The 25,728-nt window shown below is 37.2% G+C and overlaps 5 protein-coding genes across 10 annotated transcripts; 3 read left to right on the top strand and 2 right to left on the bottom strand.

Annotated features, from left to right (window-relative positions):
- Nucleotides 1-1,304: 1,304 nt before the first annotated feature.
- On the top strand, nucleotides 1,305-5,173 carry LOC129571768 (transport and Golgi organization protein 2). 2 transcript variants are annotated; one of them, XM_055452615.1, is made up of 5 exons: nucleotides 1,305-1,324; nucleotides 3,903-4,066; nucleotides 4,140-4,365; nucleotides 4,500-4,814; nucleotides 4,896-5,173. In XM_055452615.1, exons 2-5 carry the CDS (start codon nucleotides 3,907-3,909, stop codon nucleotides 5,011-5,013), a joined length of 819 nt encoding a protein of 272 aa, XP_055308590.1. In that variant the 5' UTR covers nucleotides 1,305-1,324; nucleotides 3,903-3,906; the 3' UTR covers nucleotides 5,014-5,173. The 2 variants fall into 2 exon arrangements, with proteins under 2 accessions (XP_055308590.1, XP_055307930.1); XM_055451955.1 differs by lacking the exon at nucleotides 1,305-1,324 and adding an exon at nucleotides 3,388-3,792.
- Nucleotides 5,174-5,561: 388 nt separating this feature from the next.
- Nucleotides 5,562-6,519, top strand: LOC129570932 (uncharacterized). Its single transcript, XM_055450987.1, has 2 exons — nucleotides 5,562-6,059; nucleotides 6,115-6,519. The coding sequence occupies exons 1-2, from the start codon at nucleotides 5,616-5,618 to the stop codon at nucleotides 6,517-6,519; spliced, it is 849 nt and encodes a 282-aa protein (XP_055306962.1). The 5' UTR covers nucleotides 5,562-5,615.
- Nucleotides 6,520-6,609: 90 nt separating this feature from the next.
- On the bottom strand, nucleotides 6,610-19,625 carry LOC129568357 (reversion-inducing cysteine-rich protein with Kazal motifs). 5 transcript variants are annotated; one of them, XM_055447366.1, is made up of 10 exons: nucleotides 19,393-19,519; nucleotides 16,486-18,195; nucleotides 11,416-11,471; nucleotides 10,331-10,454; nucleotides 10,059-10,264; nucleotides 9,829-9,982; nucleotides 9,324-9,719; nucleotides 8,125-9,246; nucleotides 7,859-8,056; nucleotides 6,610-7,740 (listed from the first exon to the last, which is right to left on the bottom strand). In XM_055447366.1, exons 2-10 carry the CDS (start codon nucleotides 16,661-16,663, stop codon nucleotides 7,148-7,150), a joined length of 3,027 nt encoding a protein of 1,008 aa, XP_055303341.1. In that variant the 5' UTR covers nucleotides 16,664-18,195; nucleotides 19,393-19,519; the 3' UTR covers nucleotides 6,610-7,147. The 5 variants fall into 5 exon arrangements, with proteins under 5 accessions (XP_055303341.1, XP_055304224.1, XP_055302505.1 ...); XM_055448249.1 differs by having other exon boundaries at nucleotides 16,486-16,804; nucleotides 19,393-19,501; XM_055446530.1 differs by lacking the exon at nucleotides 19,393-19,519 and adding an exon at nucleotides 18,524-19,114 and having other exon boundaries at nucleotides 16,486-18,280.
- A 960-nt stretch (nucleotides 19,626-20,585) lies between these two features.
- LOC129580524 (squamous cell carcinoma antigen recognized by T-cells 3) lies at nucleotides 20,586-24,091 on the top strand. The gene is made up of 9 exons (XM_055471019.1): nucleotides 20,586-20,949; nucleotides 21,020-21,195; nucleotides 21,266-21,422; nucleotides 21,522-21,859; nucleotides 21,976-22,534; nucleotides 22,616-23,371; nucleotides 23,443-23,545; nucleotides 23,630-23,733; nucleotides 23,843-24,091. Exons 1-9 carry the CDS (start codon nucleotides 20,723-20,725, stop codon nucleotides 23,994-23,996), a joined length of 2,574 nt encoding a protein of 857 aa, XP_055326994.1. The 5' UTR covers nucleotides 20,586-20,722; the 3' UTR covers nucleotides 23,997-24,091.
- LOC129580526 (something about silencing protein 10) lies at nucleotides 24,014-25,724 on the bottom strand. The gene is made up of 2 exons (XM_055471021.1): nucleotides 25,391-25,724; nucleotides 24,014-25,296 (listed from the first exon to the last, which is right to left on the bottom strand). Exons 1-2 carry the CDS (start codon nucleotides 25,581-25,583, stop codon nucleotides 24,110-24,112), a joined length of 1,380 nt encoding a protein of 459 aa, XP_055326996.1. The 5' UTR covers nucleotides 25,584-25,724; the 3' UTR covers nucleotides 24,014-24,109.
- Between the last annotated feature and the right edge of the window lie 4 nt (nucleotides 25,725-25,728).

The following is a 25,728-nucleotide window of genomic DNA, read 5'->3' as shown; positions in this document are numbered from 1 at the left end:
TTTTCATTCTAATCGTATGAGATTTTATCACACAGGCTGATTGGTTTTGTATGCCGTTGTACGACCATCAACTGCTGCTGCAGCATCGATAGCTCGTGCAAATGAATATTCTTGATGTGTGTGCGCTTCACGCCTGCCTTTTTTTCGCTTTAACGAAATGCATTCTGTTTTCCATTCTGAGCTTCTGATAACTTCTCTTTGAATTTGTGAGAGTTGAGGTGGTTTCTTTTGTTTAAGCTGAACATGTGTGAACTGAAGGCAGTGAACGTGAGTCGCATGCACTATAAATTATCATTTAAAAAACTGGTTTTCTGACATTTGCCCAATAAAATCGTCTCAAGATAATGCGATTACTCGATGTGGCGTTTTTCAGTTGTGCGCTCGCGCACGCGCGACTCGTGATCGAGCGAACGTAGCGCTGATTTTTTTTTTTGAAGCCGGTTGTACTTAATGGCTGTGTTGTCAAGTGGAAACGAAACGGTACTCGCAAACAAAAAAAGAGAATGAAACAATTGCATGAATTCGGTATCCCTATTGTTCAACACAGATCATGTCCGAATTCCAAACTGTCGATGACTCTCGTACACGCACACACATGACAGTCAATCAGTGTTTGCGAATTAATTTCCATGATGATTATTCGCGTTTTATGCATCTGTTCTTGTTCCAAATTGACGGTCATTCAATGTTATTTTCAAATGGATCCTTGGAAGCCATTTACATTTTTATTATTGGTCACACGTGTCAGAAATATCCCATTCAATTGAATAATTAGCTCTCTAGCTTGTGGACGCCAGAATTTTGACGAATCACTTCTTGCCGTTGAATAGAAGTGAAAAAATGCATTTATGCAAAAAAAAACCTTTGGTGTGAATACTGAATGCGAGAACAATGTGTAAACAAAAACGCACGAAATTAGACCGCAATGTTTTTCCAAACGATTGCCTAGTTTCGGGAGTAAATCAACGTATAAATCAATCCGGTATTTTTATTTTCTGTTAAATATTTCATTGGTACACAGCATGTTTGGTGAGATCATTACAATTTATGATTGGAAGATTATAAAGTGAACGATAAAGTCTGCTAATGGGCTAATCTATAGCCATTCTACTTGTTTAGATAACATTTTGATATTATGCGAAAGTAAGTTTATCACGACACTGAATTGACAATTAAACGCAGTAGTCAGCACCTTTCAATTGAATAATTCGGTCACAAAATTCCCGAGCACTTGTTTAGTTTTGGTTCAGTTTTTCTTTCGTCGATTTTTCTCCTTTGATTACAAATTTTTCTGGAGATTTCATTTGATTGTCTCAATTTTTGGGTAAGTAACACTTGTTGATCACTGCACAAATCTTGGACCAAATGGAAAAAATGTCATAATTTTCCGTGAAACAATGGAATCGAGAAGAAAAAAATCGGAACAATAGATGAGATAAAGCAGTGCGGCTATCTCAGACTGATCAGAAAACACCACCGAGCTAAGCATACAAACGCGAATCAACTGCACATTTGACTGACATCTGTTGATCCATAAGTGCCAGTATGCGCCATAAAAAAAAACACATATATCGCTTTTTTCCCTTCATTTCCGTATATCCACAGACACATACGAATGCAAACGCAGAAAATTGCTAGACATACGGTGGCGCGTGCGCAATGCGTTTTATGCAAACGGTACAGTGAATTAACAACCGAAGAGAGGCAGAAAAAAAATGTCGAATATGTATGATATCATTTGAGAATGCAAAAATAAACCAAGACAACGATGAAGACGTGACGGAAAGAAAGAAGAGGGAAAAAGCGCACACGTAAATTCTGACATATCGGTAGACATATGAGATGCCGTGTTTGTGTCTCGTTGATGATGATAATATTTCACTTGCAGGTGTTGCTGCTGGTAATTTGTGACGCATACAACGCGGCCCCATAAATACATGGCAAAAAAAAAATTAACCATCAGTCGACATGTTAAAATCAATGGAATTGAAGACAAATGAGAATTGCAATTCTCTTTTAGTCCGAAGCACACTGACACAGATTCAGTGAGTTGTGGTGCGGACACAACGAAAAAAGCGGCAAGAACAAGATCGTGAAATGTGCTGGGTGAAAAGAAAACACACACACACACAAAATGGAATGCATGGATTAGCATGCGGAGGTAACGCGAACAACAATGCATCAAAACAGATGCCCAACATAAACAAACTCAAATACATGCACATCAACTCAATCGATTGCGTGACAAATAACCATATTACATTATATTTAGGGTCGTTTACTTATTTATTACACATTGGCTCGGAAAACATCTTGTAAATGCAACAATGTGTTGCTATTTTTTCGCTTCTCTTCTTTTCATTTCAAGCACGGAACACATGTATACTCATACATTATGCGTTCTATAACAAATTATCGCACATCGTTGTCGATCAATTTTCTTCAGCGTCTATGGCTATTTGGCACTCATTCACCATCAACAAATCCATATTCATAGACTGGTGCTGTGTGGCTGTTGCATGTTTTCGCTTCGATAGAATTGTTTCACAAACTCGTTCATCGACTGGTTTTTCCTTTCTTTTCGTCTCTTTTTTTCCATCTCTCTCTCTCTCTCTCTCTCTCTCTCTCTCTCTCTTTCTCTGTATTGAAAACGGTGCAGTTTCGTGTGAATTGAAGGTGTGTTTCGCGTTACGTTTACGGCAATAGCAAGTCGATTCAATGACCACATATAGGAAATTGCTTGTTTTTTTCTGTTTGTTTACATGCATCTATTAGATAGGCGCTTATTTCCACGATTTCTCGGCACGTTCTATTTCTCGTTAATAGGCAAACAAGGATGTGATGAATCAACAACAATCTCAAATTGGATTCGGAATTCACGTACATAGTCTACATTTGCCAAGTGCTATAAATATCTAATTCAATCAGAATGAAAAGTTATAAATTGTGAATAGACTGCTGTGTACGCAACAAACCGTTACGGAATTGTAAAGCACCTATCACATGAGCAGATTCTTATATGGATCGACAATTGTTTATGTGTGTTTATATCGGCGATAACGGGTAATTAAAAAACGGCAACAATTCAAGTGTTATCAGTAAATTTGAACACAAGTCAACCCAAGCGTGTATTGCCGTCTCCCGTGCATTCCTTTGCTGTATTGCCGAAAAAGAAACAACTTGACAATTCACGTAAACGTCATATGGGCGTGCAGATATAGCCGTCTCTTTCAGTGCCACAGTTCATAATTATGCTGACCGTGACATTGCCCCTTCTCTCGCTCAATATCTTCGTCTCATTCCGGAGTGTGGTTGCTTCTGTCGCACGCATTCGTCTCCTTCTTGTTTACAATTGTCATTATCATATAAACTCGCAGCTGTTGTTCAATATTATTTTTGGTTGATATTCTCACACGAACACACCACCGTTCTTCGAGTGTGAGTGTGTGTGCGCGGTTTTCAGTCAACAAAAACCAAAACGACGGTTCAGTTGTTGGTGGCAATCTGTTTTTAAAATATTGATAAAACTTGTGAATCACAAAAATAAATACCAAAAAATAAATATAAATAAAAATGCAGCAAACCAGATTAGAATTTCCTTGTCTAAACTGGATTTGATAATAATAAAAACAAAGCATCAACATTCAGTTCAAGAAAGGAAAGTAATAAGTCTCAATTGACTAGACTTAGTGCGTCAATCACCAGTCTGTCATTTATAAGTGGAAATTAAACGCAATAAAACTACGAAATTACTATTTCGTGTACTTGGTGAAAAAAAATTTCTTCAGTGAGGTTCGAATGTGCCATTGATTCGCTTTATGCTCTTGTGAACTTCAGTCATTAAACAAACATATTTTCACTGATTTTTTTATTTTATTTCAATTTTTTTTCCATTTCAACAGAAAAATGTGTATATTGTTCTTTATTTTGAATGAAAACGCCAGAGATGACGAATACAAGTTAATTTTGGCGTCAAATCGAGATGAGTTTTATGCTCGACCGGCAAAAGTCGCCGGCCCTTGGAAGGAAAACGAATTTGTTATTGGTGGACGTGACATGGAACCAGGTATAAGAGAAGAAAAATAAACAAAATTAATTACAATTTAAAAGTGAATAACAATTTCATTCAATAAAAACAGGTAGAGAGGGTGGCACTTGGTTGGCAATTAGTACAAAAGATCATACATTCAAATTTGGTGCCTTATTAAATATAACGGGTGAGAAAAAAGGTCCCGATGCACTGCCAAGAGGCAACATCGTCGTTGACTACGTACAAAAACCAATAACAAATGCTCAATACTGCCAAGATCTCATCGACACGGACAAAGAGTATAATGCATTCAATTTAATTACCATTGAAATCCGGTGGGTATTACATATAATAATGACGATAACAACAATTTGTTTGTATTATTATTATTGTGCACTTACGTCATTTATTTGAATATTAAAACCTATTAAACATTCAATTAATATTCATAATCATAACAAAATTGCAGTGAACGAATCAAAACGATATATTATTGTAATGTAAACAATGAAGCGCATCAATCGCTGCAGAATGAGGTGTTGGGCTTTGGGAATAGTTTAACACATCAACCGCTGCAGAAAGTGATAGGAGGTCGGGAGAAATTCCGTGCAATTGTAAAAAGGCAGAATCAGTCAAAGGAAGAGCTGGTTAAAAGCCTCAACGAATTGTTATCGGATCGAGAAAAACACTGGCCGGATGATGAATTGCACCGTAGAGCACCAAATTGGTCCGAACATTTGTGTTCGATATGCGCCAGAGTGCCCGCTGCTGAATATGGAAGCAGGTATGTTTATTAAAATGCTTTTATGAGACCAATTCGACTTGATGTCAATTCGGGTGCTATTCATTATCTTCTTTGTTTCAGAACGCGAACAATCATTTTAGTCGATGGCAATAATAAAGTGGACTTTTATGAAGAGACAATGGCAACAACTGACCCAGACGGCGAATGGATACGCACTCACATTCAAACTGAATTTTAAACCATCCAAGGGATTCAAACCAACTGTAGTTAATATCAAGTTTAAATTACTCGTGTTTGTGCCCAAAATCGTATTGTATTGTATAAGTATTAGCACTGAGTTTATCTTGACTAAACAGCAACAATGCATTTAAATAAATATTTTTACTACACCGATGCAACTTCTATACCTTTTTACTTCAAAATCGAATAAAAACATTCGAATTCATTCGACTCTTTTTTTCAATAGGGATTTTTTAAGCGCTGATGTGTGCAATGGTGCCATCTATTGGTGGACTTTTGAATCGAAAATCGATTTGAATTAATTTTTTTTTCTTATTTGAATCAAAAATGCGTCTAAATATTGAAAATTTTATCTAGAATATTAATTTGTATTTTAATACTAACTGTCAGAAGAATTTTTTCGAAAATTTCCATATTTTTGAACACTTTCTATGCATTTTGACGTTATGAACAGAAGAACTCTGTTTGCACTCTGACACATTTTCGTCCTTTGAATGCGACACTATATTCGATAGTTTTTTTTTAGCACAATCTTGATATGTCAAAACAAATGCAGTCTAACTTTATTGCTTAGTTGATAAGGAATCATTGTTTCGGAAAATGGATAAAAAAATGTGTACACACATTCTGAAGGAAGGAAAAGATCGACTGGAGCGTGAAAATGATGATTTCATGCAAGCACTTAATAAACGGATTGATGCTGAATCGAAATTCATATTGGCATTAGATCGCTTATCAAGAATGACGGACTCGGTAAATGACATTTTAAATCTTCAGGAAGAATTTAATTCGGACAAAGAAGATGCGCTAATCATTGCCAGTGCGAAAAAGGAACGCAAATTTATTGCCGATTTGAAAATGAAGCTGGACCGAGAGACGAAACTCACAAGAAAACGATCACATCAATTGAACGGAATTTCCCAAGAATTCAAGCGCATGCCTGGCATTGAGCCGCCGACTATTGTTGAAATTCCTGACTCGCCGCCAAACGAACTCCAATCGGTCGATGACAGTGACAGAGGCAACATTCCACAATTCACAAAGGTAATTCATTTCATCGGTGTTCATTTCAACCGAAGATTTGAACTGATACTTGTAGGTGACGCAAAAATCGTCGATGGTTGTGCCTCCAATTCCGCGTATGACAGATGAAAAATTCGAACAAGCGGCCATGCTTTTAAAACAATCATCAGCTGTAAACGGTGAAGCTGATATGCACGATCGCGATGCGTCCAGATACGGTTTTGATACATCCAAAAAGAGGGACGCCGTGTTGAAATTGGCCGAAAATACACCAAAACCACCGCCGTTCCATTTTCCATGGGAACAAGACAAACAACAACACACGCGCCCAGACAGTCGATCAGGAAAACAACGCACGCGCCCAGATAGTCGATCATCAGAAGATTCCAACAGCCGATTCTATCCGAATGCAAATGCAAATGCAAAGAAAGATCAGCGTTTTGTTGATCCGCATGAAAAACCACCGCATTCAAGATACTGAAAAAAAAAAATTTCTCAAAGAGAGTTGAAACTGGAAATTAGTTTTAAGGCAAAAAATATTGTTGACCAAGCAATTAAAGTTGAAGCAACCTTTGAATTGACTAAAATAAATGATTGAATTGTTTATTGATTCCTCAAGAGGTTTTATATATAGGTTTTTTTTTGTGAAAAGATAAAGCACGCACTATTCTTTGGGCTAAATTTCAACACTCAATGAAGAAATGTTGCTAATTGTCTAATTCGATGATGTGTAATATAACTTAATTTTATCACAGGTACTGTACACTGACAACATTACTACTTGCTTAATGTACGAACTAGCTATAAACAGTCCGAAGAGAATTATTTGCTATCGATTAAGTTATGCCATATAGAACTTATACTCAATTGAAATGTCTAATGTTTAATTTCTGTAGATCTCGCTATATTTTCATTCAAATATTCAAGCGATATGACCGAAAAGAAAACTACTTGATATTATTGACACTTTGAATTCACGTACTCTGGTTTCTAACAACTAAACGTCTTATACGATATTTTTGCATTTTTTTTGGCACATTTTGGTACGAACATTTACTAATTGACTTCGGCTAATCATTTGAATCGATGAAATTTATGGGTAAAATATACTAAAAAGAGTAAATTCTTTGAAACACTATCGATAGAGCTATCGTTAAAACAGTTAAGTATGAATGACATGTGCTAGATGAACTAATTTGTAGATCTATATCTTGTGGTCGTACAACATTGGCCACCGTCAATGCACTCAGCGCAAGGTCGCTTGTGATCCGGTGGCTCTGAGTATCGATCAATGTGGCTATTTTTTCTGCTTCGCGAACACAGGCTTCATGTTGTAATTGAGATAAATTGGGTCCGATGGTGTGAACAATTATGAAAATATCAGCTTCGATCGTTAGGTAGCCGCTGACTCGACAATGAGCCACTTGAATCAGATTATCCAGTGCACGTAAGATGCCATTCAATGTGAGTAAATCGGTATTTTTGCCTTTCAGAGTGAATAATACTCGATCGATTTGCTTCCGAGAATAGATAATCCGAACGGCTCCACCACAAACAGGGCAACAGGCACCAGGTGGAATAATAGCACCCTCAGCGCATTTCATATTAAAATTGCATTTGACCGAAGCACAACGTGGGCCCAATGTATTTGTCAATAGACCAATTTCACGACATTCACCATCATAGTCCGCAATAGAGTAATCTGAAAAAGGTTAATTTGACACAATGATGAAATTAATGAATCATTTCTCAAAACGGAATCACAAGTAGATGTTAGAATAAAGAAAATGGAAATTAATGCAATCAAATATGAAACTAACCGCTCCACGCTTCGCATTCACTTCTATAACTAATGCCGTTTATTCCACAAACACGAGTTTTGCGACAACTATCGATACATCTGCCCGTATACGCAAGTGTTGCCTTTGCTTTCACCATGTGACACATTGATGCGTATGTTTGACCTTCCACACTGCAGACAGGTTTATCTCCAGCACGACAGTTTGATGTTGTGTTGACTGAAATATTTAACGGAGTTGAAAAATATGTACATCTAAAATTACAAAAAAAAAACAAGTCCACTTACTGCATTGGTACTGTCGACATGGTCTTTGCATAACTGATAAGCAAACTTGTCTATTTTCAACGCATTGCGAATAGCCGGGACACTTGGCATCGCGACACGGATTGTTATCGCGACATGACCGAAACTCAATATCGGCCACTTGAAGACCGGAGCATTTCGATACACATTCCGATGGATATGTATACCCGTTTCGACCGCAAACGGGCACATGATGAGGAGCGCAGTTACACGGTAAGCTTGTATAGTGGTTCGAATGCTCGGGAATGCCTGGCATTCGACACTGTTTCTTTGTGCATGTTATATCACCGGCAAAGCAACTGCAAATATTACACTCCACATGAAACCAAGTGCCATGTTCGATTTGCCTATCGCCCAATTTACACGAATCATAAGTCATGCATGGTATTGGTTGACAATCGTCCAATCGGCCGTTAGCCATGCAACGACACACTTTGAAACATCCTTTCTGCTTCATCGATACCGGAATACGAGCATATGCTCCGATTGGGACTAGATACGATGATGTTTCACCCAGTGGACAACCAGGAACACAACGAAATGTCGTTGATACCGTAACACTGTGATGATCACGCTTGTTATCCGGTACACACACTTCGGTTGCATTGCATGTATGTCCGCGACAAGGTGAGATGATTTGATGATTTGCTGCCGGCCAACTACTTTGTGGCACATCACTCGGTTCCAGGTACGGTTTGAGTGAGATACATGGTGACGATGTGTTATCAGAATCAACGGAAAATTTTGAACAAACTGACTCGGGCGTGTGTCTTGTTTCCATTCGTGTCCAGTCTATGCATTTGTCTAGCAAATCATAACAATCTTCGCGACAAATTTGAGTGGTATGTTTGGTGCGTGAACATGGTTTGATTTGTAAAATGCATGCAATTGCTTGCCAAACTCCTGGTTCGCATTTATCTATGTCTTTTATGGGTAGAATTAATCCAGGCAATGTGAGTGCTTGGTTATCTCTCCAAAGTACCATATCAGCTTGAGCAGCATAATCAGCATTGGAATTGCAGCTTCTGAAGAGCTCCGTTGGACGATTGTTGAAATTTGTGCAAAATGAGAGAGCGTCACAGCCCAATTCACAGGGTTCATCAACTGGAATAAATAATTTGGTTAATTCAAAAAGCCTTTTCGATTCATTCGTTGATATGAAATTTGAACATGAATTTTACCTTCATCCAAACATTGCCTCAACGAAATTTCATTCAATTCCGAATAGCAATCATTTTCGAAATCGCTGCGTGTCTCCGTCCAATCGTTTGAAAATGTTTGCGAACAAAGACGGCGGCACTTTGGTGACAACGCTTTGTGACAGCAATGCAACTTCGCCGAATCGATGCCGATTTGATTTATTTGAGAGATCATCGTTCCATCGGGTAAAGATGAATGCGATGGATGATGGTTACCCGAAAGAAAACACTGCCATAGTGGTTCGTGTGGCAATGGAGGCCCACAACCTCCTTTTGATAATGTATCAATGATCTCCTGCATTGTTTCACCAATCTCCAGAATATTTTTGCACGTCTCTCGACAGATCGGTGAACGGGAATGACCACAACAAGGTATATCTGTGGAAATAATTTGAATGAAATCAAAAGAAATTCATTACGATTACAAAATCACTAAAAAAAAGAACATCTCAATAAAAAATAGTCCGAAATTCGTGGAATCACTTACATTGTCGTGGGTTTTCAACTGGTGTCACATCCATAATTTCCCTTACACAGTTCAGCACCTTCAAATTGGTATTGTTATCGTTGCAAGCATGCTCTACCAATCGTCGTTGCTCTTTTGTAGCCGTTTTCTGACTCTGGAATATGTCGCGACATGCCTTCGAAACAACCCAAATCATTTTTTTTTTTTCAAATTTTTCTTGATTTAATAGATGACACGCTGCGGTTACTTACTTGCAGACATTCCGAAGATCTTGCATTGCCGCAACAGTTATCGCCCTGCTCTTGACGTTCGAAACAATCAAATAATGTTTGTTCATCACTTCGACGACACACTGTGTCTTGACTGCTCATTGATATAGCGCATGTATTTTGACATGTAACTGTTATGGCATGCTGGCAACACATGCGCCCCGACCACGCCGAACCCCGATGTACGGCTATGTGAAAATGGAAATTTATAAATGAAATAACTTCATTATTTAAACAATATTTTCAAAATTTACCATGCAAAGTGCGGTTCATGCATTGCCAAAAGTCTGTTTGTACCGATGGACAATTGTGACGCAATTCTGTTAATCCAGCATCTTTTCCATTGATGCTCGTCGTTGCCAATTGCACCAGAGATAACTAAAACGATTCCAAAAATAAGATTGATATGAAATTTTAAAAATGACTTGTTAAAATCTTCTAATTTTTCTTGAATTTCACTTGTGAATTGATGCATCAAAAGTAAAAAAAAAACTTTGATAATTTGTTGATGTTAGCTGATATTTCTAACAATCGCATAAAATCTATAGCTTCAGCGTAAAAAATCGATCTCATTTAAAAAAAAAATGGAAGTTAGAAAAATTTCAAACTCATTGAATATGTGTAGAATAAAAAAAACTTGAATGAATCAAGTTTCTCATTGTGGTCTACGCTACATCATCATCATCGAAAAAACGATATGAATGAAAGATTTTATCACCAAAATGATCATCTTTCAATTGATTCAATCGACTTCTGTTTTGACAATAAACTATTGAAAGCAATTAATGGAACAAAAAGCAAATATTGTTCGCACACACACTCAATCGCTCGGTTCCTTTGTCTTCAATTGAAATATTTTCCCATTTGCAATATGTGCATTTCAATGACAATTTGTCGCTTTGCTGTGAGTACAAACGAGACGGTCTTTGCTTGCAATTTGATACTTTTTCTTCAATGTGCAGTGCAAAGGAAGACAAGTAATAAAAGACGAATAGAAAAAAAAAACAAGTAGACAAGCATTAAGTATTTATCCGAATCCAGATGATGGTTTCCGAAATCTCTTGACATCAAAAAAACCCAAAAATGTTGAATGTATCGCACCATTCAATTGTTCAATGCACACATATTTCAAAAATCAACCTAACCAAACCGAACACATGTGAATGAAACATGAATGATTGACATGACTTAACCTTCGAAATGTGGTTTTTGTTTGAACATTCTCCAATTTTTCCCAATACATGGAAAAATCAAATCAACAACAATCGTTCCGCATCGAATAAACTTGCCGTTAATTGCTGCAGTAGACGCTAATTTAAGGAGTACAAAAATAACTTACGTTTTCGCAAGACGAACGACACGATCCAAATGAGATCTTGCAACAGCTGAACAAATCTGAAAAAAAAATAAATGAAAACATAAAAAAGGTGTGGAATTAGACGTGACAAATCAAAATCGGTTTTCTACTCTTTAAATGTATAATTAGAAAGCACTTAAAATTCGTATCATATTCATAAACTGGATGTGTATGAGTAGAAATTTGCATATAAAGTTTACGATGAAAACTCAAGTGAGGTCTGTCCGAATTGAAAATAAGGCAATGCCTTCAATGCACACGTTCGAGGGAAAATATTATGCAAAATGTTCAGAAAAAAAATCTGTTTGAGATACAGAAGGATTTATGAGTATGCAAACGCATATGTTGCACCGGCTTATCGATGTGTGTACTTGCAAATAAATGATTTTCAATTCGCACTCATGGCGTTTGTGTTGTGATTCCATTTTTAAAATAGAGAAGGAAAAAAAACACACACACACACACAGCGAGCGACATAAGTAACAACATTGGCCCGAGGCAGACTAATTCAACGTAAAAATTGAAAATGGCACGACGCACGCGCTTGTCACTCTCAATCACTTGCTGTTACACGTTTTCTTATTAATTGCAAAAAAAAATTTCGTCTTTTGCACAAGGAATTTTCTGCGGAGCAGCTAAGATATATTGGATGCATGTGTTTCAATTCCGAACTGGTTACTCTCGATGGCAGTGATTTATCGTCGCGTGGAGAGAGAAACAAAACCAAAAAACAAAACGAAAAGAAAACACACGACAAAAGTGTTGTTTTTTTTTTCTCGAAATACGATGCGAGTAATGCAAAGAGCGAATTAAAAGTGTCGCTAAAATTAGATTAGTGCGAATAGGAAAGCGAGATGAATTTGCCAGGAGAAATGTGAAAAATTTCCGTTTGAGTGATTGCTTTCGTCTAACGATCATGAAATGTTTCCTGTGATCGTGATGAAAATATGTACAGTGTACACACCGCAATCTGTGCGCGCGCATGTTCTTTTTTTATCGCCGTTGAAATAAGCGGACAAGATCAAGATATACACTTTAGGAGTATTTCTTTAGAATTTGCATCCAAATGATTTCCAATGACTCTAATGCTCACTAATTCGCTCGAGTTATTTTTGAAATAGTGACTGTGAATATATATCCATGATGGAAATGAAGCGATTTAGATGCTTGCCTGGATAATGTATCATTTGCACCCGACGGATCGGATATGTACACGACATGCTCTGGCATCTGTCACCGTGTATTGCGCGTTGTTCAAATATTTGAAGATTAGTTTACTATTTATTTTTTATCTTCGAAGCAGACAAAAAACGATCGCTATAGAGTAAACAGCAGACGCATCGCACCAACCTACAAATAGATACAAATCAAACGATTCTCGGGCTTCTAAAGAATCAAATTAGTGAAGTCATTTCAAACAAACACTGTCACAGCTGATGACAACAGGATCAAAATACAACAAATAATTATTGTTTGTTTTTCCACCGTCTTTGATCAACAGCTTGTCAAATAATGACAAGCAAAACGACGGTTTTTTTTTCTTTCGTTTACGATTGCGTCCAGCGCAACAAAATATAAAACGAGTTTATTTTTCCATTCGCCACCAAATATACAATAGATAGAGAGAAAAATATACACAGAGAACAAGAGTTGGCAACAACTTCAAAGCGACCAGATTCAAGGCAATAATTATACATTAGAGTGCGCAACTTCAAAGGCAAATATCAATTAATGCGACGCATAATTTCTTTATGGCGCAAATTTACTCAGCGTTTCTGATTTGAAACCCATTTTTGAGAATGCTTTTAGCGAGGAAAATTTGGTATTTTGTGGCGCAACGAAATGTGTGTAAGAAAAAGAGAAAGTACAAAAAATCGTACGTAACTAGAGTGTATGACGTTTTTGACAAAACGCATTAGCAAAAAACAATTGCATTTTTTTGGCAAAAAAAAACTCGATTTTACACCAGTTCCGGTCACAAAAATGAGGCCCACATTTAGTTGAATGCAGGTATACGAAGTTTCCAACACGTTTAGATTCTCGACGAGTGACCATTGTCGTTTTGACTATAATCAAGTCCAACAAAAATGATATTCTCACCGTCGCCAAATATTTCGTCGAAAGATCAATAACCGATCAGTCCAATGTTGATTGAAAATGTATAAATAAATTATCCATTCGATGTTGATGATGTTGTTGAGTGCAGGAAATTCACATCAAATTTCATCGTTCACAAAGGAAACATACAAACAAAACACATATCGCGCGCTCTTTTGCATATGTACGGATGAAATATGATACTTGAAACGTTACTTGTCCAACACCTCCCGCTTGCACACAGGTCATTTGGCTGGTTTCAACACTGACTGAATGATTTAGAAACAGTTATACAATAAATTTTTACTATAAATTTAACGACAAATCGCAAGAAACGACAACGACATCACAATATTCAGGCTGTTGCAATTGTGTGAGCTCGTGTGTATGTGTGTATGCGAGAGATAGCCTTTGCCACTTTGTCTTCGATCATTTTTCATTTTATTCGAGTCAAATTACTTGGCATCATTTTCATGTTCACAAACTGCTTGCGCTGATAACAATCAAACATACAATCCATCGATTGTGCGTGATTCTCTTATTATTCCGTTGAGAGTGTGTCCTCCCTCTCCGCTCAATCGGTTTGTGTGTATTCGTCATTCTCTTTCTATCTCTCAGTTTGTTTTGTCTTCATCAGTGGTCTTAATATCTCAACTGGATTTTTTCTCTCTTTCTCCATGCGTTCGTGTTGTGTTTATTAAAACGACCGATTCGACAATAATAATTTTGTTTTTTTTTTTTAGTTTCGTGTGCGTTGTAGATTTTTTTTTCAAGTGAATGCACAAAGCATTTTATATTTCTTTTCTTGGTCTTTTCTTTTTTTTCGTTTGACTCAGTCTATTCTTTTATTTGGTCTCCAAATGCATAAATTTGTTTAAATAATATTCAATGATGTGGTAAACGACTAAAACTGACGACCGCTGCTACGTGATGAATATTATTAAGTGGCATTAATTTGACATTTGCTCATTTATATTTTTGACTTTTTCTCCTTCCATTCGACGGATTTACGATTGAATTCCATCGACATCGTGCCGAGTTGAAAAATCGTTTAATGTTTATTTTGCGTCTCATGGAATGAGGCAAGTGTTAAGACTTAGCTTAACACTTTGAATCGGAAGAGTAGCACATTGAAATTCTCGACAGAACGGCTGAAAGGACGGAAATGCATTTTAAAGCAAACGATTTAATTCTATGAGATCATAGGCTCGGAAATGCTTACCGCAAAAAAGCGAACAGCAATGAAATTGAAGTGCTTCGAGAACACACATTCTTTCATGTTGTTTTGCAGCTGAGAGTTTTTTTCTCAGCTTCTGTAATTTTGATTGTGCTAGAAACTGACTCAGTCGCATGAAATTCGTTAATTGATTCAATTGAAATCAAACGATGGACTCTAACACTACAATTTTCATTCGTAGGAAGCAATTTGCTTGCATTCGTCAAGAGCCCCTCAGAAATAATTCTACTGTCTTTTATTAATTCATATTTTGCTCCTCGAACTAATCCGTTCGAGCAATTCCGTATGGTTGTCATTTAGTAAATACCACTACTTAGTGATACTGAAACAATGGCCAGACAACTTTTATTGAACATAATTGAGGATATGAGGGCATTTTCGCTTCGTTCGCCTATAGCTGTAGTCTTCGACTGGGATGCACGTCATCAATAATTTACAATACAATGCGCTACGCACATTAGAGTCGACTAACGTGAATATTTGCGATCAAACTGGACGACAATCTTCAATTGAAAATACAGAGTAGTTTTTTTGAAAATGAGAGCATTTTCGATGATATGCATTCATTCTCAATACATTTTAAATTTTTAAATGAAACTGTGTCATCTGCCATTATCATCGTTCGCTTGTTATTGTATTCTGCGCGGGTCTATTATGCTTTTGTTACGAATTCATGTGGTCATCTTGAATTTTTTACGCCTCAATCGCATACATGTCGTAGGTATATTCTACTTGACGCTATCATCGCCGACACACTTTCAATACAATGAGTGTCAAATAGATACCCGTTGTCATCGCACCATATTCATTTGACTAACTTCAGTAACTACTTGAACTCATTTGTTTAAAAATAAAATTCATATTGCTGCAATCGATTCATGTTTGAAATATTCAGTTGTGTTCTCTATTGCATCGCGTCACTCCCCCACAGCAAAAAGAACAGCATAAACGGTTCATATCTGTGGCATAAGTAATAATTTAGTCGTTTCAATAGAGGTGATTATGTCGATCCATTCAGGTATTGTATCGATTTCAATTCACCCTTCGCCACAATTGGTGTATCTTCAATAAAACAATAGTGATACGGCCGATTACAAGAATAGTGCATTGTGACCGCAATTCTTGCTTACTTGAAGACATGTGCCCAAAAATAAATGAGTCACTTTAATTGTTCGCCTTAACAAATACGTACTATCGAAATGGTTCGTTCTTTGACCGTAAAAATGGTGATAAAACAAAGAACGAAGATACATTTATTCTTAGCTAGATTGTATGTGGTGAACGGAAGCACATTAAAAATTTACGATCCATTTAGATAGTTGGACTATCATCGTGTTATGCATTTCAAAACTATCGGAAAGTTTCATTGTTCTTTTTTTGTTTTGATGGACAACCGATTTTCCCTTATTGCTTGATGCACAAAAACTGAAACTTATCCAGCAGCAATGTTATAGACTATTATCCATTGGTCACTTGAAAGTGGTTTATTATTTACCGTCATTCACAAAATCGATGCGGTGAAATTGAATTTTCATTCTAAAATGAATACCGTTGATAAAATGTTAACGGCACATGTCAACGACGAGGATTAACATCACACTATTTCAAAGCAATTTAGCTAATGGGCCACCAATTTCGAGCAGTTTGATTCAATTTCCTTGGGAATATTGATTAATCGGAAAATGTTCGAAAATATGAAAAAGAAAGTTGTTGCTTACCGGGTGCTTCATTCGAGCCAAATTGACTGGAATTCGGATTTGATTCTTGTCGATATTCATTTGCATCATCCGATAAGTAGTCTCTATACGCGTAATGACCGTTGATTACGTAAAACACAACGAGCAATTGAAATGTGAGCACAACCATTTTCGAGTCTTGATTATTTATCCACGTCATTTCTTTCTTTTCCTGTGTCTACTTTTGAAGACGATTCACTTCAACAGAACTTTTTGACTCGCAACAACTCTTCAGATCAAGTTGTTCATTCGCTACTTGAACTCAATAACGAAAATCTTGCAATGTTCTTGAGTGACAGGTCTGTAGAAAAAAACAGCATATTTCACGAACAACAACACTTGATACACATGCTTATGATGAACGATGCGAGCGATTCTAAAAAGTCAATTTCACACCATATGAGCCCAATTTATGTGCACATCTTTTGGTGATGTGAACGAATTTTCGTGATGCGGTTTGCGATATACCGAAGAAAAAACCGCGAGAGAATGAGAAAGATCGAAATGAACAAAATAAAAACAAACACTACCGACAACGACGTACAATAAACCATCCGTCATTCTCTATTCATATTTGATTTCGTGTAGTGCGTTCCGATTTATTAATCATTCGCAATTCACTTAACGATGTTTATAGATGCAATTTACATACATAATATCCACCAGGCAAGAAATTAACTGCTTAATTTTTATTAATGATCAGTTTCACACCAGTTGAGTTTATATTTCTTCTGTTGCCACACACTTACGTCTCAATCGGTGTTTGTGGTTTGGTGTGGTGTGTATCAAACGCCGTAAGTCTCTCGCACTCACTAAGTGTTTCGATGTAAATTTTTTTGTTTTGCCGGTCGCGCATATAAATGCCAACTTGTGCGCCCGCTCGGTACCAGATAATAAATTTCGATTGCGACCGCGTTTATTTAGCATGTGAAATCAACGATGACTTTTGCGCACCAGAATCTCTTTTCGTGTGGCTGTTTTCGTCGTCGTCGTTGTTGCTGCTGACGTTATTGGCCTGTGTCTCAAACTGCATGCACAGAATTAATGATTATTATGTGCGTTATTTGATGTTTGTGTGAATGTTTTTTCGTGTTTATTTACTCTTGGACTGGAGTCTATTTTCATTTTATTTTTGGTGTGTGTTGCTTTTTGTGCGATTGTATGTGTTCGAAAATTGTTCGAAAAATGAGTGTCCACTGAATCGATCCGAAGTGATTCTGATTATATTATTATTCTGTGCAATGTGTCAATTCTTAAAGAGGTTGTTTTTTTCACTCTCTCTCTCTCTCTCTCTCTCTCTCTCTCTCTCTCTCTCTCTCTCTCTCTCTCTCTCTCTCTCTCTCGATCGTTTTAACTCTGTGATTATTATTGACTCCAATTAGAGGCAAAGTGTTGTACGTTTTCGAAAGATCTGCGGATTTTATGAATTTCTTTGATCGTTGTTATTGCCTATTTGATTACGTTTCTATTTACTCGCTCTTTTTCACCATATTCTTCCCGCCTTAAACCGTTGTTTTCTCTTGCTTTTTTCACTGGCGTCAACACAATTTTTCATGGAGTCTAACCAATCGCATTTTATGGTCTCACTTATGTTTAAAATCGTATTCTAGTTCGTTTTACTTTTATTGACACTTAAATTTTTCTTTTATTGATATGTTGCTGTATTCCTCAGTTTGCTTCATTTCTATTGCACTTTAATCATTCGGGTGATTGAGAGGAGAAACAAAAAATGTGGTTGACAGTTTGTCTGATTATTTTTTTACGGCTACAAGTGTGACTGAAAGAAGGAGAAAAATGGAAATGTATTTTTGTATGCCCAATCGACCATCGATCTCAGTTCTATTCTCAGACCAGACGCTACATCCGACTCATATGCAAACCATTCCAAAAGAACGAAAAAAAAGATGCCATTAAAATGGTATTTTATGGGATTCTCCGACCCGTTCACTCATTAAATCAGCTCTGTCTTTTCATGTCATTTCGATGGCATGCGCGAATATGTGACATGATGAAAACTTACAAACGAATCCGAAATACACACATCATAAAAATAGCTCAGTTTCACTCACAAAAAACGCTTACTTTCCCGACTACTTGCTATTTTATCTCGTGTGATCAGAGGCACTTTGAATTGATATATATTGACGAGAGTGATCTTTTAAATCATTGTAAATTGCTTTTTCGAACCCGAAATCTTCGTTTCATTTATAAACATGAATACAAAGTAGAAAAAAAATGATTCTGTCGCCTGTCAATGTTCACATACACATATATATGAGTTATGAATTGCGTTTTGAGTCACCCACACGTTTGCCAACGACAAGGGAAAATGCAATTTTATCTCCATCTCAAGCGATCAATCTGCATAATCGCTTTAATCTAGATTCCGTACAAGCAGCAATTACGTATAATTGGGCTACCGTCACTCGAGAAACCAAATTAACATGGAATATTTCTATCAAAAGTGATAAATTGCCTGATTGCGTATAATTGTTTAATTTGGCATTTTCCATCGGAACAAATGTTAACTTCGTTCAATAGTTTTGGAATTCCGGGCATGAGCCAGAGATACATTTTTTTTCGTGAGTTAAATCCTTTAGTTTTAATTTCAAGTTTTCATTCTTTGAACTGACAGTCGAGATAGAGATCACTTTCTAGAGGAAATGCATGTTTTGTTTTGAACATTTTTTTCGGCATCGAAACTAAACTCGCGTACTTTTGTTGGAAATTCAAACGACACAAATTGATTGGTGTGGAAAAAAACTGCCCGAGATTGATACTTCCAGAGTGAATGAAACAATTTCAATCAATGCGTGATTAATTGAAATTTTCGCATATCACAGCCACATCTTCTGTTTAAAATATTCACAAAAAAAATATTTCAAGTACCATAAAACTTAACTCCACACAAAAACAATGAACCGAACAAAAATGAATTTGAAAATGAACGAAAAAAAAGCATCAGCTCTAACTAAAATTGCCGTTAAACGCTTCGCACTACATCTTACACGGAAAACGTTCACCAAGCGACTGTTCGTGCCGAACGATGTACACTATGGCATACACAGAACTCGGTGTGACCAACCGTACTCGGCAAATGTGTGAATGAAATGAGCGGCGACAGAATCTACGCTCAGCAGTCACATCACATTTATAGGCTCGATGGATCGCATCGCATCGTTTGTGTGAAATCAATGTGTGGCGTATGTCATATGCATATGCTTTGCTTTGCCATGTCCATACGTTCATGCATAATAAATGTACGTATGGATTTTGTGGACTCTTTACGGTTTATTTTATTGGATTTTTTTTTGACATCGCTCTGCCTCGTTCCAATTCAAACCGATTGAGGTGATGTGAGATTCGCACTGCAATGTCGCATTCAATTTTTTTTTTCGTGAATTATTGTCACAGTAGCTTGAATGCACACACAATAAGCACCTCAATTTAATATTGACACGCGTAACGCAATCACTATGTTGTAGGCGGTAAACTTATGAATAATTTGATGGCTTTGGTAACATACTTTGAAATCCGCTTCATATTCCATAAATCAATAATAAAATGCAATTGATTCAGTCAGATATGAAAATTAGAATTTTATTCACTCCGAAACGTCTATTTGACCTGCCTTAAATGCATTACAATCAATAATAAAAGGCATCATTTTGGAATTTCTTTGGACAGAGGCAACCGTTTGATAAATGATTCATTCGGTTTGTCACAACACTTCATATTCACCGCAGACCGTAGATTCGATAGAAAGGTAATTGAATACATAAACGGTGTTCCGAATTTCAATTATTCAATTTCAAAATTTGATGAAAATACCAATTTATTTCGTCCATTGCTCACAAGAACCGAATAAACATAATTTCGACCCCAAAATACACGAACGAAAAAATCATTTGAGCTGGATGAAGCATTTTTATCTATTATCCCTTCGTTATGCAGTTTTCTAATCATCCTTCACTCCAACGCCTGGCATTCACTTTAAACACGTAAGAACAAAACAAATATCTTCGAATTTGAATTCAATACGTGGTTTCGTTTCTGCCTCTGGCCACCTGATGCAAAATGGCGCTGTCGTCACCTGTCAACGTAACAGCATGCATTGCATTGTATTTGTTACTCTGGTAAACAGATTGTCAAAATAAACGATTTACAATCGTTCGCAGAGTTTCGTTTTTTAAAACATTTCTAATAAACCAGAAAAAGGATGTCAGACCCAGAGGATTTCGATGACCAAGAAGAGATGGATGTTGATCTTTCGCAAGCCGATCCAGATGACGACGTATCGGATGAATTGACCGATGTAGGCGACAGCGGTGATTCAGACATCGATGAAGAGGTGCAGTTGTATGAAAAATACGCCGAAATTTTGGGTCAAATCTCTGCCGACATTTACGGCTACGATAATTACGTTCAATTGGTGCAAGTGGCACAGTAAGTTTTCCACAAAATATATTTTGAAGCAGTTAGCAATCAAATACTGATTTATTTTGACATTTTGTAGGCAATTAAATGACTTGGATAAGATCAGAGAGAGTTGTGAGCTGTTTAGTTCGCAATTCCCATTGGCTCCTGAGATTTGGACAAAGTGGCTTCAAATCGAATTGACCATCGCAACTAGCCAAGCTGAGCTGGAGCATTTGCATGGACTGCTCAAAAGGGCACTCGCTGATTATTTTTGTAAGTACGCGGGATTTTTTTTTATTTTGTAAAAACAAAAAATTCGAAATTTTCAATGTTTACTTTGTAGCGGTTGCAGTAGGAGGACTACACGCACAAATGGCTTCGAAATTTCCGAATGCTCAGGAAATTTGGGACGAAATTCTGTCAACATATGCCTTGGATTGTATGGAAGGCAGTACATTTTTTAAAGATTGGCGCAATTACTACACCAAACAAGTGCCAGAGTAAGCGTTTTTTTTTTTCAATTTTCATTTTTCAATCAATTTTATCCACTAACGATTGTTTCAAATGTTGATTAAACGTATTTCTCCTCCTTTGACCAGATCACCCGAGAAAGTCAAAAAGTTACTCGAAACGTACACATACGAATTGTCATTACCTCTCGCTGGAATTCAAGAAACGTATACTGAATTCTGTGAATTCGTCGACAAATACAATGAAGAGGTCGATTGGGAGAAAATCAATGAGACGTACCACAAAGCGAAGGACGGTTTGTGCGCAATGCTTAAATTTGAGGAGGAACTGGTGTCACTCGACGATAAGGAGCATCACAAAAGAGCTTCAATCTTTTTGGAATATATTGAGAAATGTAAAACGTTTCTCAATGATCGCATGGTTCAGATTCTCTACGAACGAATGGTCACGGCTTGTTGCTTGAGTGGTAAATCAAATTTTCTTTTCACTTCCATTGAATTCTGCCTCAGGATTTTGCTCCTCAGCTAAATTGGTTCGATAATCGAATATTTAAGTGTTAAAACAATTTTTACTTCATTACAGCACCGACTTGGGGTAAATACGTGAAATACCTCAAAAGTCGTGAAACTCAGCCGAATGAACGTGAAAAATCGCAAGTGCTCAAACAGACTCCATTAGATGTATTGAATCGTGCTTTGCGCAATTGCACTTGGAGTGCTGATCTGTACATCGAAAAGATACGATTGTGTGAGAAAGCGAACATCCCAAAGGGTGATATCACCCAAATTGCACAACAGGCATTCGAAGCCACAAATAGTGATGTCAAAGGTCATTTAAACGTTTGGTTGGAATATTTATCGTATATCAAACGAAACACAAATCTCAATGATGCAAAAGAAGTGGAAATTCTGCGAAAAACAATGGAATTGGGCCAAGACTCGTTAACACGTCGTTCGGCCGATGAAAACAATGATTTTGATAAACTGTGTGCCCGTATTGAATATGGACCATTACAGAGTGGTGATCATGGTTATCAGCATTACGACAAAGTCATCAAGAATTTTAACAATCAAAATAGAGCTATTCTATGGATTGAATTTGCTCAATTGGACTCAATCCGCGGCGTTGATGCAGCTCGACGGTAATTTTTAAATGATTTTTTTATTATTGCAAAAAAAAAAATTATTCGTGAAAGTAAAATTCAAATCAATTTATTTTGCAGAATTTTCCGCCGTGCCATCAAAATAAAGAATATCGATGACTTTGACACGGTGATGTCATCGTGGAAATCGTTCGAATACGCATACGGTACAACGGATCAAATCCGAGACTGCAACGAGATTTGTGAGAAAATCATCGACAATTACAATAAACATGTGGCCATCAAGGCTAAAGCACAAAAACGTAAGCCCGAAGCGGAAGGTGATTCAAAAATTGCCGAAAAAAAACAAAAGACAGTGGACAAAAGCGCATTGAATCCATTCAAGAATGTGGAATCGAAAAAAACCGAGCCGAAGAAGATTGAGAAACCAGAGATCAAAAAGCCTGAAGCTAAGGCTCAGCCAGTTGAGCAAGAGTTTGGTGAAAAAGATGACGTGTCCATTTTCATAAGTAATTTGGGATTTGAAGTCACAAAAGAGCAGATTATTGCCGCTTTTCCAGAACTGAATATCAAAGATGTGACTTTGATTGCCGCACCGGGTGGCCGCAGCAAAGGCTATGGATATGCTGAATTGAGCAATTCATTCGAAGTAGAGAAAGCACTGTCATTTGATCGACGCTCCATTAGCGGTCGTCCAGTTTTCATAAAAAAGGTCGTACGTGACAAGAACACTCGTCCCGCTTTTAAATATTCCGAAAACAAAGAATCAAATAAAATCTTCATCAAAGGCCTACCGTTCGATACATCAAAGGATGAGTTAGAAGTTCTCTTCGGTACCTTTGGAACGATCAAAGACACCCGATTGGTTACGAGGAAGTGAGTTGATCCATTTTATACAGAGAAAGTGTTTCCAAACAATTCCAATAATTCATTGTGTTGTGTTTCAGAGACGGAAAATTCAAGGGAATCGCCTTTATCGACTTCGAATCAGACAAAGCAGCAAGTAAAGCGGTTGAAGCCATGAATTCGTTTGTTTTCAGAGGTTTTACGGTAAGAAACTGAGAGAAATTCATCGAAAAAATCGAAACGAATTTTAACGCTTTCCTTTTTTCAACTTTTTTTTGCTTATTACAGATCATCGTCGCCATATCAGATCCACCAGCGAAGTCAGACAATCCACGACCAGCAGGCTTTAAGCCAAATACTCTAACTGGTTTTAGAGCGTCCGCACCGAGAAGGTTTGAACTTGACTTATATATTTATTTAGCATAGGATGGCAAAAAGTTGGCCAATTTTGCAATGATTTACCTGATTTCGAATTAATATTTTCTTTTTTCTTCTCAACAGTGAAGCGAAACCGCGGCTTTCTTTCATTCCAACGTCGGTGCAACGCAACGTGACAAAAGCGTCAACATCAGCCGCATCAAATGGAACCTCCGCCGACAAACCATCTACTTCAAAGTCAAACGACTATTTCCGTCAGCTATTGAATAAAAAATAAATCGAAACTCCTCAACACTCATTAATAAATCGATTCGAAATTTATTAAAAATATAATCCAAATGCATTGAAATTGCATTAACAATGTAAAATAAACGGCTAAGTGTTGTGGTTTTATTTGATTTTGATTCCTTTTTTGACGCGAGCCGAAATACCGGATATTTCTCCGTCGTATCGTCTGATTTCTTTTCGTGGAGTTCGATGGGCACCCTTGCGACGAATGATTGCCTTGCGGAACTTGTTGCGATGTTTGACACGTGGATTACGCAATTCCTTCTTACGATATGGTGTGAGACCTTTGTTTTTGGCAATTTGGTATGTAATTTGACGCCGTGCATCATCCTCACCCATTTCTTCTTCTTCTTCACCCTCTTGTGCGTTCTCGTCTTGCTCCGAATCAGATTCCATCGACTTCAATTTTTGTTTGAATTCCGTATCTTCATCCTTTTCAGCGACCGCATCATCTTCGTCTGATTCCATTTCACTCTCCGAATCTACACCATTTTCAAGATCTTGTACAAAACGAAGTTTCTTCTTCTCTTTCTTTCCAGTTGGCACATCAGACACGTCGATCGTAATCTCTTCGCCATCTTTGATTGCCTTTTGAAGTGATTCTAACTGTGGCTTCACAATTGTTGTGTACTTTTCATCGATTTGCAGCAGCAATTGTCTAATTTTAAACAATCGCTGGACGATCGGATGATTTTGGATTGGAATTCGTTTGGCTTTCAAAATCAGGTAAAAGCTTACATTCGTACAGTAATTCAGAATCAATTGATTTTGATTGGAAATAAAATCGACCAGTGGATGACTTTCAATGGAATTCTCTTTGAAATACGCTAAAATTGGCTGCAATAACTCAACACTTTCCGTTAATCGCTGTCGAAAATCTTGTACCAACCCTTCGAATTCGGGTGACTCTTTCTTGAATAGCTGTTCTCTTTGTCGTTGAGATAATTGTGACAAATCCTTTTGCAAAAAGATCTCGTCCGATTTCTTTTTCTTATCATCCTTTTCTTTTCGCTCAGCCGCACCGAATACATCCAAAGTGAAGTCAGACTCTTCCAATTGTTTTGCAAGGCGTTGCTGAATGGCAAGTGCTTCGGTTTCTTCTTGTTCGGCCAATTCTTGTTCGCGCTGATTGTAACTAGAATAGTCTTGATCGACGAAGTCTGTTGAATGGAAACCGGCACGTTTGTTACCCCATGCACGCGAATCTGGGATTCCATCGTCGTCATCACCATCTTCCATATCACTTTCGGCATCGAATTTCTCATCAAAATCATCGTCGTTATCGTAATCTGAAAGCAAACCGATTGTCATTTTGAAATTCGATTGATTTCTTTATGAAAAAAAATGTGTTGATTTCATGCCAAAACTGTATTTTCTACTTACCTTTCTCCTCATCACTGTCATCACGTTGATCAAAAGCCAAAATTTCTTGTTTTGGATCGGTTTTTCGCTGTCTGCCCTTCCGCACCTTCTGTAGCAATTGCTTTTCACGTTCGGTATATTCGTTCTCCGAATCGGATGGCTCGTAATGATCGCCGACATCACCTTTGTTCCTAAACGATATCTTATTTGCCATTTTGTATGCAAATTTCGTTGTTAACAGCTAAAAATGCGATATCTTTGTCTATTTCATGTGTTTGACTTGAAAACCGCGTGCTAATGTTAACATACACAAAGTATTCCCCATTGACACTTGTGCATTCTGACACAATTGACGTCTC

The sequence above is a fragment of the Sitodiplosis mosellana genome, unplaced genomic scaffold (genome assembly GCF_009176505.1).
Source record: "Sitodiplosis mosellana isolate CC-2019 unplaced genomic scaffold, AAFC_SMos_1.0 Smas_scaffold_1, whole genome shotgun sequence".
In the NCBI taxonomy this organism is placed as follows: domain Eukaryota; kingdom Metazoa; phylum Arthropoda; class Insecta; order Diptera; family Cecidomyiidae; genus Sitodiplosis; species Sitodiplosis mosellana.
Note: the sequence above shows the minus strand (reverse complement) of the source record. Positions and strands in the feature narration are given on the sequence as shown.

What these genes read in the sequence shown, in the direction of transcription:
- LOC129571768 (XM_055452615.1), top strand. Translation starts at nt 3,907, where the DNA reads ATGTGTATATTGTTCTTTATTTTGAATGAAAACGCCAGAGATGACGAA. An exon ending in TGGACGTGACATGGAACCAG is followed by an intron (nt 4,067 to 4,139) that starts GTATAAGAGAAG and finishes CAATAAAAACAG; the next exon opens with GTAGAGAGGGTGGCACTTGG. An exon ending in TTAATTACCATTGAAATCCG is followed by an intron (nt 4,366 to 4,499) that starts GTGGGTATTACA and finishes ACAAAATTGCAG; the next exon opens with TGAACGAATCAAAACGATAT.
- LOC129570932 (XM_055450987.1), top strand. Translation starts at nt 5,616, where the DNA reads ATGGATAAAAAAATGTGTACACACATTCTGAAGGAAGGAAAAGATCGA. An exon ending in ACATTCCACAATTCACAAAG is followed by an intron (nt 6,060 to 6,114) that starts GTAATTCATTTC and finishes TGATACTTGTAG; the next exon opens with GTGACGCAAAAATCGTCGAT.
- LOC129568357 (XM_055447366.1), bottom strand. Translation starts at nt 16,663, where the DNA reads ATGACGTGGATAAATAATCAAGACTCGAAAATGGTTGTGCTCACATTT. An exon ending in GATCTTCGGAATGTCTGCAA is followed by an intron (nt 9,983 to 10,058) that starts GTAAGTAACCGC and finishes GTTGTTTCGAAG; the next exon opens with GCATGTCGCGACATATTCCA. An exon ending in GAGGCAATGTTTGGATGAAG is followed by an intron (nt 9,247 to 9,323) that starts GTAAAATTCATG and finishes TATTTATTCCAG; the next exon opens with TTGATGAACCCTGTGAATTG.
- LOC129580524 (XM_055471019.1), top strand. Translation starts at nt 20,723, where the DNA reads ATGTCAGACCCAGAGGATTTCGATGACCAAGAAGAGATGGATGTTGAT. An exon ending in GGCGTTGATGCAGCTCGACG is followed by an intron (nt 22,535 to 22,615) that starts GTAATTTTTAAA and finishes TTTATTTTGCAG; the next exon opens with AATTTTCCGCCGTGCCATCA. An exon ending in ACCCGATTGGTTACGAGGAA is followed by an intron (nt 23,372 to 23,442) that starts GTGAGTTGATCC and finishes GTTGTGTTTCAG; the next exon opens with AGACGGAAAATTCAAGGGAA.
- LOC129580526 (XM_055471021.1), bottom strand. Translation starts at nt 25,583, where the DNA reads ATGGCAAATAAGATATCGTTTAGGAACAAAGGTGATGTCGGCGATCAT. An exon ending in TGACAGTGATGAGGAGAAAG is followed by an intron (nt 25,297 to 25,390) that starts GTAAGTAGAAAA and finishes GTTTGCTTTCAG; the next exon opens with ATTACGATAACGACGATGAT.